General features: G+C 36.2%; 1 protein-coding gene across 7 annotated transcripts in view; it reads right to left on the bottom strand.

Moving 5' to 3' along the window:
* The window catches only part of MARCH1 (membrane associated ring-CH-type finger 1), a 153,822-nt gene that overhangs the window by 30,498 nt on the left and 103,577 nt on the right, over positions 1-19,747 (bottom strand). For 5 of the 7 annotated variants that reach the window (XM_017740623.1, XM_017740619.1, XM_017740621.1 and 2 more), the window contains 3 exons: positions 17,036-17,086; positions 4,961-5,040; positions 3,946-4,677 (listed from right to left, as the gene is read on the bottom strand). In XM_017740623.1, the coding sequence (XP_017596112.1) occupies positions 3,946-4,677; positions 4,961-5,040; positions 17,036-17,086 (863 nt within the window). The remainder of the gene's footprint in view (positions 1-3,945; positions 4,678-4,960; positions 5,041-17,035; positions 17,087-19,747) is intronic. The other 2 variants (XM_008638590.2, XM_017740624.1) reach the window with 1 other exon arrangement.

The following is a 19,747-nucleotide window of genomic DNA, read 5'->3' as shown; positions in this document are numbered from 1 at the left end:
ATTTATATTAAATAATATTAAGGAAAAAAAAAACCAAAACCCTGTTGCAGCACTTGATTTCACAGACAAGTTAGATAATCATATTGCCTCTTGTCATATGCAATACATATACTCTATTTCTTCCCATATATAATTGTCCTAACACACAAAAATGCCCATATTATTCTTTTCCTAAGTTTATAATGGCCTTTTAATTAACACACACTAGATTTTTAAAACTGTTTTTTAAAAATTATGCTTGAAATATACTCTGCAGATCTCATGAATCAACTCCATAATCTCTTTTACTTCCTCCCCTCCCTGCCTGTTTTCTCACATGCCCTACTCCTCAAATGAGGGCCTGCCATTACCTGACTGCAGAAGGAGTCATTCAGAGTCCAACAAAACAAAATTCAACTTCCGATAAGCATCTTTTTTTCAAAGTGAGGAACTCCACTTTATGTAAGTGCATGTGTTTTTCCTGAAATGACTGAATCAGTACTACAAAAAGATTTTACACCAAAAGCCTAACTAGTCAAACATAAAATATCTTTCAACTATATAGTCAATAATAAAAATACCACAAGATATATTCAGAATCAATACATAAAGCACTTATGATCCACTAGTGGTAATATCAACTAACCAATTTTCTTTTTTTAGTAATTTCCATGTGAAAATCCATGTGACGAAATTCTCACAATCCATTCACTTTGTCATGTCCAATACAGAGCTGTTCCCTTCAGGGAGATTATCCACATGCAGACCAAAGAAAGCTATTTCTGAGACTGTGTCTCAAGCCACATGGCAAATTCCAGGATAAATTATATATGTAGAAAATCTCAAACACAGGGCAACTTAGGAAAAGGGGAATCCAACTGTATGATTTAGAAAGTATATCCTGTGAATCTTTAAAAAAACTTAAATAAAATGAGGTGCCAAAACAACTCAGCATGGCCAGAACTTATGTTTGTATCTCAGAAGAAACCTTGCTTCCTAACAGACTCCAGGAGAAAGTAGTTCAGGGAAGAGACTGTAAAGGTCAGCATTGATGCCATGACATTGTTTCAGCATTTTGGAAAGGATCAGTGACACTAGACGGGGAAATATTTCGCTGAAGTGACCAAGAGGCTCCCCTCAGACTAGCTGAAGAACATATTGCACAATGGTACTCTATCTGACTAATGTGCCTATGCTGGAACTAAATGCAGATTGAAGAAACTGCCAGCAATCCATGAGGAAATGAAGAAAAAAGGCTGTCTACCCAGAAACTTAAAGACAAAATAACTGTCACCAAGAGATGTTTATGATCCCCAGTCCTCTGCTATTTCCACGCAATCCTATTTAGGTGAGGGCCATTCCTCTCAGCCAGTGCTGTCATATCAACTAAAACACATGAACAGCTAGGATGAAAAGCTTGAAGAAACACCCCAGGAAAACTAATTTTCCACATCACAACCAGCTATGCTAACCTAGTCTTAGAATAAACATCACAAAACCACCCTCCTTTTTTTATTTCTCATGCAGAAAAGTGGTGTACATCTGCAGAAGTCTATTGACATGTAATTACTTATTTTTTGTTTCAGATGGGAGGTTGTGAATTTGAGAAAAAAACCCGTAACACAGAACACAAATCAAGGAAGTGCATAGACCTGTCCTGAGAAACAGAAACTACAGTCTGAATTGGCAGTAAAAACATGTCTTCATTTTTCTTCAGCTGTCTGCAAACTGATAAGTTAGACAACTTATTAGCTATGAAAAATTAACTTGCTTTTGATTTTGCAATGTTTTTCCTAGATGTATTACAGTCACTATGATACACCTGTTAATGACGTACCATAACGATGTATCGTATCGTAATGATGACAAAAAAATAGCATTATCCCTGACATGAAGAAAAATGCGATTATGACTGTCTTGAGAAATTTTGCAGAACAGGTCTCATTATCAACCACACTGAGTTTAATGCTGCTTGCTCAAAAGAACGCCTCCACTGATAGTGAGCCTAGAGGCACATACTTATCAAAAGTTTTCAACCTTTCTCAACTAAACAAGAGCCTGGCTGAAAAGTCTGCATGGGCACCCAAAAGGTCCATCCTTGAACCAAACTCCAAGTCTTGCAAAAAGCGCCTGAAAAATTATAATGAAATTCAGTGGGTTGAGAAGACAAACAAAAGACTGGAATCTACTTTCCATCTGAAAGTAAATTCTAAGTTTGGTGATTTGAGCAACAGTTAGGACTAATCTACATAAGGCAATAACAGATTTTTTTTTTTTATATATAGTATGTGTGTGTAAATATATACACACACATTTATTTATTTATTTATTCGTGTATTTTTTTTACTACAGTATAGTTAAGCCCATATGAAGACCCATGTTGAAATATTTTTTTTCAGGTCTTGGGTAGCTCATGTTCTTAATAATGATTAAATTACCTGTTCTGTATGTACTGCGTGTACTACAGGGGATCTTCAATACATGCAGACTGGGTAGTTCAGAAATCTAAGACAACTCTGAAGCTGTTGTAGTTACCTGTGCACATGTCTGCATCATGCCCTCTAGATACATTTCAATAACATGGTCACCACTGCTGCTGTTTCCTTGCATTTCTATAAGGCAGAGAGATCCCAAGCCTGTTCCTGATATACAAGCTCATGCACAAACACAGCTGGACTTTGAAGAACCTTAAATTATTATGACAGACAATGGTCAGACAATAGAAATGTGTGTTTTTGCTTGGTAAGTACAAGGAGTGCATAGCACCAGCTGCATTAGTAATGACTTATATCTCCTGCTGTGAGAAAACACAGAAGGACTGCATATTACCTTTTTTCTTTTCAGAAATAGGATCTTTGCAGTGTTTTACTAAGTTAAAGCACATTGTGAAATTGCATGATGTGGCATCATGAACTTCCTCATCCTCTGTTTACATTTCCACGCAAATTCTTCCCAGCAAAGAAAAGTGAGAAGTTTCGGGTTACCATATGAAGAAACTAAGCCTGATTGACACTTTGTAGATGAGAGTCAATGCTGGCTCACAAGTTTGGCGAGAGAAAAAAAGGAAATACTTGTTTCAGTTCTGTTAGACTTAAGGGATGGTGCATTTTCATTTACCACTGAACAAAGTAACTCAAGCCTTCCTGGCTGTGTAGTCCAAATTTGGATGGTAGCCCAGAAGTGTCTAACTTGCTCTCATTTCCAGGGTAAAATCCTTACTTTCTGGTTGCATGCTTCACACCAAGGGCATCAGGTTGTCAGAAGTCTGAAATTCTGAGCTAAAGAGAACTCTCGGTGTTGCTTTTTCTTTCTCAAAGCTTTTATTTTACTGCTTATTCTGCCCAATCATCCTTTTGTACTATTCTAGTCCTTGTGAGGGGTGACTGAACTAACAGCTCATACACATTCACAGTGTTGAGATGTTTGGCATTGCGAAGTCATGGACAAATTATGCTGCACTGGAGACAGTGTTCTGCAGGCACCATCCACGGGATTCCTGAGGTAATGGCAACTCTGGAGGACACTGAATCAAGACCATAAATTTATTTCACATAAGTCATTGAAAAATGGCATAGAGGGACCAAAGCTGGATTTGAACTGATCACTTAAGGATGAAAAGCTCCATATCCCATTGTATTGAGCTGACACTCTGCTTCATTCTCTGCCTCTGGCTGGACATTTAAAACACAGCAATACTCAGCCAGAGGACAAAGTGGGCACATCTTCATGGAGCAAAGACAAACATTTGGTTCCTTTGTAGGATTACTCTTTTTAAGTAAGAGAAGTATGTCTTCAGATTGAGATATGCTAATTTCTCTGTAGCAAAGGTTTTTGTGTTATTTCCTGTGGCCTGCCTAGCAGTTTATTACTGAGAAATAGGGACAGAAAGCAGTCAAGGGAAAGGCACTCAGACTGTGGCAGGGAGAAACTCCTTTTAAGAATGCTAAATCCTTATTAGGGACTAACCTGCATACTTCTAAATCATCAGACCAGTCATCATACAATACTGGAGCCTTCTGAGCAGCATGAGGCACAGTGGGCCCTGCCCCAGCAGGTGCTCCATTATCTGGGACTGCCCGAGCATCGCTGCCAGAGCCTGCCTCTGCAAAGGAGTCCTTCATGTGTCTAAGGAAAGGTGCAGGCTGCTGATCTCTGTGGCAGCTTTTGCCTTTGCTTTTCCCACATCTTCTTGAGGAAATCCTTGCTTCCTGAGATGATGCTGAAGACTGAGATTCCTTAAGCCTTGGAATCCTTCGCCGGTGATTTAAAGTAGGATTCTCAGGGTCAGATACCTCTTGTTTCTTTTTTCCCGTTGTCCCCAAGGTGACAAGCTCAACAGCATTATTGTTTGATGAGCCATCCTGGTTACTGCATGATCTATTGTTTCTTCTCCCTCTCCTGGCCATCCTGGCCTTCTCTCTTGCTCTTCTCCTAGCCTGAGCCCACTGACTCTCATCCAAAGATGATGATGAATCGGATGCATTCCAGCTGGATCTCGGAGGCTCAGGATGCAATTTACAGTTTCTCCCCTTTCCTTGTTTTTCTGTGTGCTCACCATTTTCTCCAGTCTCTCTTTTCAACCTAAACCTTCGTTTTATGTGCTTCTTACCACCAGGCTCCCTATTAGAAGGAGCCAGCACCATGACAGGGGTTGCATGTTCAAGCTCATCTTCTGACAAATCATGCAAGGTAGTAGATCTAGACAAAGCAGTAAGCAAAGGAAAGGGATGGAAATGGTAAAGGTGGGTGGAAAGAGAGATTACAAAAAAAAAAAAAAAAAGGATGAGAATGAGAACATGAATTTTAATAGAAAAACATGAGACTAAAAAGCAAAAACAAAACTAAAACAAAGAGAGATCAAAAGAAAACTAGTCTATGTCAATTATGAATAAAGTTAAGCAGAAGCAAGAGCTACATAACATTTAATAAAAACAACTAACAAATATCAGCCAGATGAGAGTATATTTTTCTCAGCACATACCTACAAATGTCCTGAGTGGAGGGGCAGACTGACAACCGGGATTGACTCCTGGGAGCTGTTCCTGTTGTAGGACTGCTTGCCTGTTGAAATAAGTTATACAGTTTGGAATCTTTGTCCATGAAATACATTGCAGATATTTTACTGCTTTGCCACATGATCACAAAATTAAAATAACTGTTCCTGCTGTTCATAGCGCACTGTTGAATGCACAGAAGCTCACAAAATACAGGAAGCTTGAACAAAAGTGAAACCTATTTGTGGAACTAAGTACGACTGAAGTGTTTGAGCTCTCATTCGCCCATGACTACTTTTTGTCACTGTTTGAGGAAGCAGCTTTCAACATTTGAATTTTCATTTGGGTCTATTGGACATGTCTGATGGGAAAAAATACTGGTTTTCTTTTGTGCAAACAACCATGATGATTCCTTTCCAAATCACGTGAAGTGCATTTACGATACTTTGAGTGATAAAGAACCCAAAGCTAACCTAGGTTAAGTGGACTGATGAGACAGCAGGAAGATTAGAGTGTGTTTTAAAAGATTTTCAAGGCAATCAGATCTTCTAGAAGAGCTGAAAAAGTTAAACTGAGATGATCCTGAAAAATCCAAAGTGCAGGCTGCATCTCTACAGAGCTGATCACATTCTCAAGCAGCAGAAGAGATATAAAACATGTGTATGACATTTTAAAATGACAGATATAAAACACGTATGTGACATTTTGCTCATAAGGTTGTTGCTACAAATTGCAGATTCGATTACCCAAGACTTTCACTGAAAATATATTTTGATGGTGTTAACAGCAAACCATTTCAATCTGCCTTGCTGTCTATTGGCAGCAGAATTGTATGGAATCCAAATGTAAAGCATTGTGATTCTTCAGGATCCCTCACAAGACATGGTATTGTGGGAAGTGGGTTCAACACAAATCATTCTAAAGGTCATGACCTTCCTGTAGCTGATCAGGAGTATTAGCTTTTAGTATGCAACCCCATCCCATTGGGAGCACCACTACCAAATGCTGACAAGATACTACAAGCCTCAGAATTCCCTAAGATCATACACCAGATGCAAGGGAAGGATGACTATTAAGCAAGAGTACAAAGTACAAATCATGCAAAGATGTAAAGCCTGTCGTCCCAATCTTTTGTAGGAGCAAATCAAATTCAGTCAGATAATTGAAATTATTTCCCGCTCAACTTTCACAGATACTTTTGTGGTGTTAAAAAGGTGTTTGCAAATTAGTAGTACAAGCAAAAATAATTACATATAGCAAGTACCTACCAACACTTCACTTTTATCCAAGGTTCTCAATATCCATTATATTTAATGCAGACATCTTTTGGAAACATCAATCACCACTATGTGCATTTTTGCTTTTATTTGGATATGAGCTGAGACTTAAGAACAGTGCTTTTGCATGAAAACAATCTTCTAGCTCTTGGAATTCAAGTAACCATTTTTACCTGTTGATTAATATTGCAAAAATACACCAAAACCACCAACAATATTACTAATTCTTTGCTTTCAGTTCCATGAACGAAGCTCAGAGATACAACAACTAAGCCAAAAAGAGAAAATAAATTGATAAAGCATTTGGACACAATCCTCCTGTTCTAAGTTTTTGCCATGTCTGGATTCACCAGTCAAAGGAAAACATTAGTGTGTCTACATGCAGTGTCAGGCTGGAAGAAAAGGACAAGTATCAGAAAGAGAAATTGTACTTTGTATCTCCTGTTCTACAAAAGCAATATTTCAATTATATGTATTGTGACAGAATATGAATTTTTCTTACATGCATATTAGAAACATATGTTATATGCATGGTTGGGTACATAATCTTCCACTTCAGCCTCTGTGATTAGCATTAAGTAATTAGGCATATCTTAAGCTACTTAATGAGGAAAGATGCAGACATCAGCGCCAGTAACTAATGTTATTGGGTTACATGCTGCTGCTGTGTGAAAAAACATCTCCCCAGACTAAACCTCAGGCAAAGGACTGCTAAAGAAATCCAGCCCCAGAGGCGAGTGTGGACTCCTGAATTCATCCCTCATGATGAGTTCATATTTTTTTTCCCCTCACTGCTCCAGGACTGTTACCACTGCTTCTTTTTGGATCCCTGTACTACAGGGGCTTGGCCTGGTCCTAAGTGGTGGTCACATAACCTCCATGTGGCAAAAGGAATTTTTATATCACCTTCCTACAAGCAGTACCCTTTGAAGGGATAAGGAGACTGGCTAAGCTGGCCCAGTAACCATACAGCAGGTCTGCAAAAGTTCAAGAAACTTTCAGCAGCTATTAAAGCAGGAAGCCAGCTAGACAGCTCTTAAGAGAGCTGAAATAAAGCCAAAAATTAAACAAACTCCTTGAAAAGCTTTTACACTTACTATTTGGAACTGCAGACAGGTGGAAATCTAATTATTTTAAGATAAAAATTACATTACCAGTTTGACTACTTTAATCTTACATTTCACTTTCAACTGTCAAGAGGTCTGGACTGTTTCAGCCCTGCTCAGTCAAATCTACAGGCATAATGATGTTATGTTTAGTTGCACATAACTCAGAGAAAAATTTATTTCCTTCAAAACCAATTTACATAAATATCTTTTGCAAAAATGAATACTTTTTGCTTGTTTGTCTAAACCCTATTGCAGTAAACATGACAACTGGCAGGCAAAAAGCCAATGTGCCACTTAAGTCTTCAAAAAAAAAGCATGAAAACTCCAACATGACAAGTTATACACAAGATAATTCAGATACTTACCTGTGATCAAATTTAATTCATTTGGTTCTACAACTTTGTGACACAAATTTTGATTTTTATCTACATTAAATTAGCTTTTAATGGTAAAATCATAGAATCATAGAGTATCAGGTTGGATGGGACCGAGCCCAACCTTTCTCAGCAAAAGCACAGTGTGGACAGAATGTCCCAACACCCTGTCTAGCTGACTCTTAAAAGTGTTTGATGTTGTGGAAACAAAAATGAACTGATGGAGTGATTTCTAAAATCAAAAATGTTAGTGTTTCTGATATTAATTTTCTGATGTTGATTTGTGTACTTCACAGGAAATGGAGGCCCTTATTTTGTAACTAGGTCCAGTCTTTTTAATTAAACAGTAGTGGAAAGACCTAACATCAGGTCTGCCCTTGCTACCACATTTCATATGAATATAATAATTCACAGCTAGATGAGCTCTTTTTAAGAACCTGTAAATTTCAGCTCAGCTGGATGCCTAGTCCAGACCTCTATCCCCAACCCCCTTTGCATTTTCATCCTACCCTGTTCTGACAGCAGTAACTGTATCTGCTTTCTGCTACCAGCACAGCCTCTGAATTTACCCCAATTCTTTTGGCAATATTCCCTCTTTGCCATCTCTTCTACAAGCTATACATCCCAAAATTATTTAAAAAATTTAAATAATTGTGTCTCTTAAATCCAGTCTGAGAGCAAAGATACCTAAAGGGGCATTTACTTGGGTAGTGTATTTACAGAGAGAATTGTGTATTTTCAAGGCATATCTGACAAACCAGAACATGATAATTTAAATACATTCTGCTCACGTCTTATCGGTCCAGCTCTTTTGGGAATGTATTTGCACCAGATGTTGGAAACAGTCTCAAGCGGACAGATCTTATTGCTATAATTGCTATCCCATTGTTATATTGCTATGCAGCACACTGAATATTTTGAGATACTGTATTTAGTGAATAGAGGGATCAGATTGATGCTGAGGACTCCAATTCCATCTGAGAGGCAGAATAACGAAATTTTTAAAAATAGTATTCCTTGAATGAATGTCTTCTTCAGACAGGTATGTTGTACAGCTCACTGGAATGAGAAAACTAAACAAGCTGTGTACTAATTCTATCACAACGAATTATATCAGTAGCAGAATTAAATGTGGTAATTCAAAATAAAGCTGTCTCAAAATTCATTTATGAGCAAGGCAACTCATTTCTCTATGTCATCAACACAAGAAAGAGGTCTAAGGGATAATGCCAACTCCAGCTGATTAGGTCTGGCATTTCAAAAAAGATTGTTAGTAGAGAGAGATTCCCAAGTCACCACCTTCTGCTGTCTTGGCCAGTTTAGATGAACTCTCTTGTCAAGGATATGAAATTCAATTAACAGACATGACAGGCACTCATCCATAATTATTTTTGGTATGTTGATAGTGTGCTTTTCAAACAGAATACTGGTAAATACAGAGTTTTCAGGATAAGCGAGATGATAATCATTTACCCAACACAAGGGGCCTTCAGTCACACACATGTGTCTGTGTTAGAAGACCAGCAAAGACAGATATGGGGGACAAAATTAAGTTCAACCGGTAAAAACAGTAAGAATTTCACATCAAGACTGCCTTTACTTAGGTGTTCAGGATCTGATAGAAGTTTCCAGATAATAATTTAAAAAAAGAAAAAAAAGGGAGTCCTTACAGACCATGTATTGCTTAACCTGTTGAAACTAGTGCAGGAACATGAGAAACGTTGTGCTCTGCCTAAGGACAGAGAAGGGCTCTACTTTGGCCTAACTGAAAAGCTAAGTAAAAACAGACTCCAGAAGTGCAAAGATTCCCATAGGAAGGGAGTGAAGCTTTAAATTAACAAACCAGATGATGTAATGGACAGCTTATATAAAATGGCCTCTCAGATACCACCAGAAAGGCTAGTGAATCCTCTCCTGTCTCTGTTCTGAATAGAGGCATTTCCAAAAGCTGGTCAACTTACAACAGTGCTGAACTAGAAAGCTGCAGCCAACTGATGGGTGATAGGGCAGACAGGGAATATGTCTAATGCTTTTATTCTCCTGCTGAGTTTGCTCTAATAGCAGTGATGCATCATAGAATACTCCAGATCCCACCAGCCATTATAGTCAAAAAGCTGAAACTCTATCCTATTTGAAAAACAGCACACAAAGGAATAGACACCTTAGAAGATTAGAGCAGTTTGTATAGCAATAGGCTCAGCAGGAGACCCAGTCTGTGTATTTTAATCTGAAAATTTCTCCTTTGTAAACAATGCAACATTTTGTGGAAAAATACACCTCTATGAACTTTTTTTGTGGACATTTCCTCAGGTCTAAAAAGTTAAAAAAGATGGTGAAGGTGGCCCAAGCCGGGTGTTATTTTACAAGCTCGGTCTCAACGGCAACTGAAATTTATGTGCATGGGTTTGGGGAAGGGGATTTCTGGGTTTTGGTTTGTTTGGTTTTTTGGTTTTTTTCTTTTCTTTATTTGTTTCTTCATGATGGAGTTCCTGCTTTGTGCTCAGATTTCAAAGTTATTTAAATCTGATTGAAGCCTTTACAGCAACTGTTACATTAATTGGCAAATGAATTTCTGTTAAATTATCTTTCACAGATTTTCTTTTTTTCGTAAATTATTCCTTGCACATTTCTTCTCCAAACCTTTTCTTTCTCTCCTCCTTCCCCTCCTTTCACCTGCCTCTGAAGAGAAGGAATAAAGGGAAAAGTAACTCACAAGGAAGGAACAGAAATATCCTTAGGATTCTGCCAAGCAGTACCATTCAGCACCTTTGAAAGTCAGTATGATCACGCTATAAAGTGGTTTGAAATCTAAAATCAAAATTGCAAATGGCAAATCTATACTATCATTTAAAAAATGAAGCAAACTAGTAATTATGACACTAACTTGTAGATTCAATCAGCTTGCTTAAGTTGTTTTCTCCTGCCTTATTAATCTATGTTAATCTTTATTTTCAAGGTACAGATTCAACTAAAAAATCCACTTTTTCTACAGGCATAGAAGCACTGCTAGCTAAACTCTGAATTATCAGATGGATTATAGTATGCAAAACTCTTCATATCGTAGCAACACAGTATTTTTCATTCATGAGTCTCTTCAAGGATGCATCATTCTAATCATTATCACTTTCTTAATAAAAATGGTTCATACTTCTTAAAAAAAATGTAGGCAGTTGGAACAAAGGATGTACCAGATTTTATGCAAAAGGTGCAGAGCCATAAGACCAGCAGCTTTTGACTGTCTGGAGGGAACTCAAAGGAAATTTAGCCTATAGGAAAGGTGAAGCACAAAACATGTATTTTCTTTGTTACTGGATTTTGCAGCCCTTTATTTCTGAGGTAGTCAGTACTCAGAGAGCCATTCAGAATTTCTATTCCAAAGCAGACATCTGTTTTCACATGTCTCTCTATCTGCAAGACTGCAACCCTCAAAACATTCCTATATACTGCACAGCTTCCACTCAGATGATGCTCCTGCCATGCTCTCACAAGTGCATATGCATGTGAGTGCACACACCCACCATATTCTTCCTTTGGACTGGTGGACTGCACGGGAGGGAGACTGGATAAACTCCCATCCGTGAGGATATCAGTTATTGTTATATTTGTTATATAGTTATATTTGAACAACTCCATTCTGGTGTGTATTTGATGTCTATTTATTCCATCCCTAAGGGAAGAGAGAAGCCTAAATGTGCCAAGGCAAAAGAGTTGTAGTAAGAATATTAAAATGACTAAAACTAAATAAGTGAAACCCTGAGAATGCATCACTGCAAAAAACAGGAGATACCATATTTATTATGAAGTGCAATAAACCTAAATCTGCATGAACACCCCCAATTTTGTAACTCTGAAGAGATAAAGTTTGCTTAATTGTTTTTAGGACAAATACGTGAAATGGGCTTCAGAGTGCCATGGTGAAAAATTAAATGCCATGCAAACACTTCCAGGAGCATACATGTAACAGATCATCATTATTATTTACATTTATGGAGATAATTATAATAATTATACACAATAAGCATAGGTAATAATTTGTATCCTCCATTTACTGAAAACAAAACAGCTACTTCTGTATGATATTGGCTATCATAGGATAGGACTGAATTTTGTGATAGCAGAAATTAAAATTATATACAGGCGTTACACACTGTGTAAGCTTGTATAAAAACAAAAATTGTGGCACAACCCATTCCACACATATATGCAGTTTTATCTGGATGCATCAATGTGACACATTCAGGTATACTCAGAAAACACTGTTGATAAAAACAGTGATTTAATAAAACCGTACACATTCTTGTACACATACAATCACACATTTTTATGTATTCCCTCTCAGTAGAACATGAGTTTATAACAGGTCCAAAAAAAAGCGTATCCAAGAGTAAACTGAAATTGAATTATTTTCTAATAGTTGCCCCCATGTGCTTATTATCAGCATACATTCATGCAATTTTATTCAGAAATTCAAGTTTTGGGCAGACTTACATAAATTCTGCTGTCCTGCCTTTTGTTAAGCTAATTTTAAATAAAGAATAAATTGTATGGACAAACCACAAAGCATTCTCTACACATAAAAATTAAACTTTCATATCTAGGAATTTAAAAAGTGCAGAAACAGTTACTATGCAATGGATCTAAGTCTAGTTTTTCTGGTTTTCTGCCTTTTATTTTTGCCTTCAAATTCTGTTTTGATGAACAAAATCTTTTCACTAACTTGTTTACTTTGCACTGTTTTCAGTAAATGAGAGCTAAGCGCTAGGTTAGGCTTCACCTTTCATAATAATGATTCTGTTTATGAGCAAGAAGAACGATTTGATGACTAACATAACACTTATACTCATATTCTAATGCCAGTTTTGTATACCTGGTATTATTTATTGTAAAAGCACTTTTGAAGGATGACATTTTACGCTTTACAAGAGCAAGGACTTATTTTTTTGCTTGATTTGTTTTCTTTTTTGAAAGCCCTAAGTTTTCTTCTCAGTTGCTCATTACAGTAATCTAGAACCTACACTTGGAAGGGATGGGGCTACATGGTTCCTTGAAAAAAAATCAACTACCAATCTGGAAGAGATTTCATTTATGATTAATGTGAAATTGGCAGAGAACAGTAAAAACTATGGATCAACTTGTAGCATTGTAGTTCCCTGTAGCAAAACACAAGGGGTCACACAGCCAGTCTTTAGGATTCAGACATGCAACAGGTGATCTTGGAAATGCTGCAATCCTGGTGCTGGCAATCAAAGTCCATGGTAAGAACTTCTTTAAAAAGAACATTTGAGCTCCTTTATGTTTTTTTTTCACCATAAAACCTATCATTCCTCCTTACAATAATGCTGACAGGAGACATTATGTGCTCTCTGTTGGTGCCACTGCCTCAGACATGGTGGCATGTTTGGCCCATTACACACTTACAGTGGGTAATAGTCAGTTCTGCCTCAAGCTGTGTAAACCATCCACACTGCCATACAGGACTCTTCATACATTCACCTTGTACTGAGAGGATGAAATACTTGAGAGTATCAAAACCCATGTGAAAGATTATTCAATCTTAATGGAAGAGATTAAATGGTAACTTATAATTCAAAAGGATAAATATTATATTACTTATTACAGAATTTGATACCCAGTTTGTGAAATTTATTTCAGAGTCACAAACTGAGTGGCTCAAATCAACAATCAATACATTGGCAACAATAAATTTTTCATCTAGAACTTTAGTGAGCACTACTTTGGCATCCTGGTGCCTTTTGGTTTTCGTTTGTATCTTACTGAGAGGAGCCCCACCCGACACAAGAAATCAGAAATTGCTAACATACAGTAAAAACAATTCTTTCCTTCTTTCTTTCCTCTATTGTTATTCATATTCTAAATTAGAAATGTGAACATTATCACACAGAATATTCCAAAACAAGCACCTCACTTCCTGATATAACTCAACAGAGTTTTATTAGATGGCTGCTTCAGAGACTTGTAAATAAAAAGTGTTCTAACACCTGCTCCAGGTTTTTGAGAAGTAATTGAGGCAAAAAAAAAAATCAGGCAATTTGCTCCAAGCCTGATTTTCCCTGCACTGAAAAATAAGCCCAAGGTTCCCATCAGAGAATTTCTAATCTTGCTGCTGAGAGAGCATCCTTCTCTAATGAGCTCTTGAATCATAATTAACATACAGAAAGATAATTACAATGTTTTAGAAACATTTCTTCCAGAAAGCATTTTAACATAACCAGGCAGCCTCAGAAACACATATAAAGCATAACCTCTACAGACTGTAATTCAGACATGAGATTTGTTCCACTGGTTAACCACAACAGAAAACAATGAATCCACCAGATCCTTCTCTGACTAGCTTTCCTCTTAAATTATACATGTGTTTAGGAAGACATAAGAATTTTAATGAAAAAAGCTACAGCACACAGAAAACTAAGCAATGTCAAGTAGGTAATGGACAAGGTCAAGTTTTTCACTTACATAGATTTTAAACACATGCAGATAGGACAATTTCAATTCTGAAATCCAGAACACTGCAAAATACTATCTTTTACAAAGAATAATAAAGTTCCTTCTGCTACCAGCAACATAGGAAATAGGTGGGGAAAAAAGTCTAATGCTTAAAAAAATAGTAATAATTTAAAATCATCAAAGCTGGTTCATAACTCACATTTCCAAATACTTTATATTTTTATTTATGTGTAGGTTTCTTTATGTAGATAGGTTTTGAAAGCTGTAATTACTAACTAGGGCTACACTTTTTCCATACAAAGTAATGTGAAATACTGATCAATCCAAAATATGATTTAATAATCTAACGCTAGCAGGGAAGAATGCAAAAAGATTGTTTCTTGATTTATTGATTGCACAGGAAAAATCTAGGTTATTACCAGAAGTGCAGCAAAAACAGACACTGATACATTTTCCTAATTGTCTCTGATTGGAAAACTAACAGAAGCAGTTGCTTTTGGAGTTCCAGGGCAGTTTCCTTGATATAAATAAATGAAAGGCTGAGGTGAATGAATGAATGAATTCCCAGGTGGCTTTTCACTGAAGACAGCCACAGCTGTCAGTCAAATATTTTAAGTTTTGTTCTTTCATTTGCCTTAAATAGTCTATTACTGAAATTCTTGCCAGAAAATTATATATATATATATATATATATTTTTTCACTTCTCTAGGGAATGTTTGATTTTAAAATCTCTGGATTGGATAGGTATATACTAACTAATATCTGGAAAATAACAAATCAAAACCATTCTTTCTCATTATAACTAAGTAAGACATATTCAATGTTCAGCAATTCAGTTTAATCTGTAATACCACAAAATTCAGAGTTAATGTACCTAGCATGCAAAATTGCCCAAGCATACACTGCAAATGTCAGGTGTCCTCTCCGAATAAACAACTTAAGAGCATTATGAAATATGAATCTTTATTTACAGAATCTATGCTATATTTCATTTCACAAATGAAATATACAAAATCCAGTGGTATCTACTCTGCTCTGGGGCAGGAGCTCCATCCAGCCAAGGGTGGAATACACAACACACAGTAATTCTTAAAATATAATTCTATTTGACCCTTTTAACTTACACATACAGGCAAAGGAAAACAGTGAAAGACAATGTTTTGATGACACTAATTTATAGTTTTACATAAAGACTATCTAATTTTTCTGCCCATTGAAATTTTTATTGTGTGCAAGATCTGACACTGCACAGAACACAGCTCTTGCCTTTGGCATGTAGTTTATCCGGCCTAGAAGCTTTCAATCTTGTTCTGAGGAGCAGTATTTTACTATCACTTTCTGCCATGCAATATTAACCTGCAAAGTCAGGTGTTTGCTTTTCTATGTACACACACCCCTATAAAAACCTGCTTTATCAAAAAAGCATTTTGAGTCAGACAGCAAATGAAACTGGAATGCTAATCAAATGTCTTTCAGCATTTGAAAAACTTCATTGACAGGTAGCTTCTCATAGAAAAATTGATCCAAAACAATGAATGATGCTATAAATCAGAAAAAGATCGAGTGCAGAGGACTGAAAACCTGTTCTTTTAGCTTGCAACTAAAACCAGTGCAAATATCACTTTCTAATAAGCAACTATACTGATTTGTGCAGAAATCACTTCAAAATAAATGTTAGGCACTGGCATGTTTCTCATGTCAGTGAATACATTTATGCTTTGTCACAGTGCAGCCCATGAACCTGTATTTCAAAAAAGCAGAAAAAATCATACTAAGTCATAATAGATTTACAGTAACTATAGCTAGAGACATGCATTTAAAACTCTTAATTAAAGTAATTACTACAATTCCCAGTGATCAAGTTTGTAAGTCTATAACTATATAATTTTTAAAGATAGGCAGTAAATCTGGGAGAGTTTCAGCCATATCCTACAGCAGGCTGGATATATTCTACATGTTTTTCCCTGTCTTCCTTTTTCCCTTCTTTATGTAAGACAGCAGAACTTACCATAGAACTAGTATTTTAAATTAAAATCATAGTTGGGGTTTGTTGTCTTTTTTTTGTTTTATGGCTCTGAGAAGAAAAAGGTTTTACACTGGGTACCCCACAGAAAAAAATATTGTAGGGAAGAGGTTTAAGGATACTGTGCTTACCCTGAATGCAAAATGTTTAATATTTATAATCAAGCATAATGCATGGCAGATGTTTAGGCTTGGATTCAAAAAATTGTTGAGTTTTTATCTTTTACCTCCTGTATATACTGGCTTTTTGGCATAGATTTCAGCCACATCTGAACCAAAAATACAGAAAAAAATGGGGTTAAGCCAAGAGAACTCCAGTACAAATCATATTTTGCCTTTCCTAATGTTTCCTTTCTCTGTTTCCTAGAAACCAAAAAGCATCTAGATGTAAAGTTCTGGCTTCAGGGAGCCATATATCCCTGTAAAAGGAATTCAGAATTCAGTTTGAAATGAAGACAGATTCATAGCTCTACACATTACAGCTGTTATTATTTGGGTAGGGCAGGAGGAGAAAAATGAAGTAGTAATTCTATCTTAAGCCAAAGTGTTAAGGTAACATTAAACACTTGGGGAAAGCAGGTGAAAAAAGTGCATGTGTTGTTTGCTAATTATTATTACACATTTTACAGTAATGACTAATTGTGTATTTATGACGGAGTTTACAGGGTAACCATAATGTTCTGCAGCAAAACTTTAATATCTGGGTTTTGTAAATAAAATACTATATAAGGAATATAATGGATTTAAGTACTGTATTATATTTAATAACCTAGTTTTCTTTAAATCCTAGAAAAAGGAAACAGATTTCACATACCTTTGAAATATTACTTGATCGACTTGTGGAACGCCCTGGGGATTTGTCATTCTGGAAAACAAAATTAAAAGATGAAAAAAAGTTATGTCATTCGGATTCTACCTAATCTTTTCTGTGATTGTGAATGCACAGAGATTCTCTTCCTCTATTTTCTTCAGTTTGGCTACCAACTGTACACTGGAAGACAGTTCAAGAAATAAACCACCACAATAGTCTTGAGAATTACATGAGTAAAAGTTTTTAAAAGGTTCTGTAAGAAATTAATGCTAGCATTTAATTTCCGTTTATTTTGAGGTTTTTTAGAAAAACCATTTTGAGTGAAATGAATAATCAGTGTTCCTCATGAAAACTAGTACTTATGTATGAAAAGGAAAGTTTCATTACAAAAAAACTTCCTAGTCACACTGAACATATTCCTGCTTTAAAAAAAAGTAGAACTAATCCTCTCAGGAAAATCAACAGTACTAGATGACATCCTGGACAGATATGTTCTGAGGACAACAAATTGTAAGCATGCAGAGATGCAGTTCAATTAACACCTACTCCTCCATCCCCTCTCACTCTTGCAAACAACACATATGCACAAACCAACACCACAGGCTGAAATACATTAATAAAGTGTATGTCAAAGAGCGACCTTTCTAGAGCACATGTTGGTTGTGGGGTTTTTTCTAGCAATCCAAAGGAGGGAGTGGAGCAGGGGTTCAAAAATTTGTTCAGTATTTACACTTCCCTGGCAATTGATTCAGCTTCATTTACACTAAAAAGGTAAGATATTTCAGAAACAGGGCTCATCCCCTTAGTAAATGCTTGTATCTTAAGAGAATCAAGAAAATATTTTTCACAGCTTTTGAGAATGTACGTTCAAACACTCACGTGAAACACTCATGTCAACAAGACTGATTTTTACCTAGAAGGAGTTGAACTAGGTATCATGTGTAAGTCTGTTAGATAACCTACTTGGAGAAACCCAAAGCAGAGCTTTCACTTCTGTAGCTTTATTTGCAATTCATGCATCATGCAAACACAAATATGCATACATGTCCACAAGAGGCATTCAACCCATCTCTCCTCAACCTGTATTCAATATAACTACAGAAAAATACAGAAGCTGACAGCTACCAAAGGCTAAATTTCCTCCTCTGTTAATGCATGTCTAGTCCAGAAATTAGTATTTCCCCAACACTTTGTAGCACAGAACAGCTTTGCAGTGGCAAAAATGACCCAAAAGAAACCTTAGGTAATTTATCAGCAAACATAAAAAAACCCACTTTTATTTGTCATTTTTGTATTTAAAAAGCCACTTTGATCTCAATCCCAGTGAGCACACACGTATGAAAAAATAGTTTTAAAACTACTTGTTGTTTCATATACCTACGTATATCTCTTCCTCCAGATTGTACGTGGCTTATGTTTTTATTCCATCCCTCAGTGCCATCATTTTTTTTGTATTTTAAATATTAATACCCTGAACTCTCTCTCCTTTGTCTTCACTAGCACTAAGTAGCACAATGGACACTTGTCATCAAAATGAGCACCACTGAGCTCCCTGACCACACAGCATTTTCCGTTTTATTCTATCATAGAAACTAATTCTCGGAACTTAACCACCTTCAGGTTTGTCAGTCTCATCTTTTTTTTAAAGAAAAATTAAAAAAAAATAAATTATTTAAGTTATGCATTCATTTATTACATTTTGTCCTTGAGGGTGGCCCCACTTTGAACAGCGATGTGTAGTAGATGATCCTTTCTGACCTGAAGTATCCTATGATTCAAATATTACTTCTGTGGTATATCATCCCCTGTAGCTTTGGTAATAAATTCATAATTGCTTATCCTTTCTCAACAACATTAAATATATACAGTTTTGAATGTCTGCATTTATATCCATAGAAAATACACTTTGGATATTCTGGGTACATCATTCAGAGGAGCTCTGCTTTGACCTCAAAATAATAGAACTTATGGACCCATGAAATTAATTCCCATTTTGTGGTTAAAAATTATGAATGGGGATCACAGCTGAGAGACTCCCTGCTAAAAGCATGTAGCCTTCATTGTCCATCACTTGGACTAAAAAATATGCTGTATTTTCTGACACTGTAGTGAACCCTGGAACTCTAACTTCTTTTCTTTCAACAATCTGAAATTCAAGATTCGTTTTCAAAATCTGTTTCTTGACTACAACTCTCCAGGCTTTTTACATGATTCATTTTTCTCTCTGGCACATTATCTCCTTCACTTGAGTTACAACAAGATTCTCACTCTCCAACTGAAAATTTAGAGCATCCATGCTCTGCAAAGTACTGCTCATACACTGAATGGGCTAAACTGAGAAAAAGAGTGCAGTCTAAACAATTTTTTTTGAAAAACAAATAAATACATTTAATCATGATTGCTAGGTTCAGGAATTTCACGGTAATTTATCCTGAAAAGCACAGTACAAATAGAACAAAAAATGTTGCACTAAATAACAGTACATAAATCAAATACAGAATTCTTCATTGAAGTTCCTATTCAACTTGCATGACTATGCATACAACAAAAGAACAGAACAGAAAAGTTATGGCAAAATCACTTTTGAAATGTGTCATTAAAGAGTGTCTGCATACTTCTGTTTTAACGATTTATGTTTACGAAGTACTCACATTGTTAAGAATAATTGATTTTTGTTATAACTACATGAAGAGGAACTATCTTTATTGAAGAATG

Source organism: Corvus brachyrhynchos, unplaced genomic scaffold, assembly GCF_000691975.1.
Source record: "Corvus brachyrhynchos isolate BGI_N302 unplaced genomic scaffold, ASM69197v1 scaffold178, whole genome shotgun sequence".
NCBI lineage: Eukaryota > Metazoa > Chordata > Aves > Passeriformes > Corvidae > Corvus > Corvus brachyrhynchos.
Note: the sequence above shows the minus strand (reverse complement) of the source record. Positions and strands in the feature narration are given on the sequence as shown.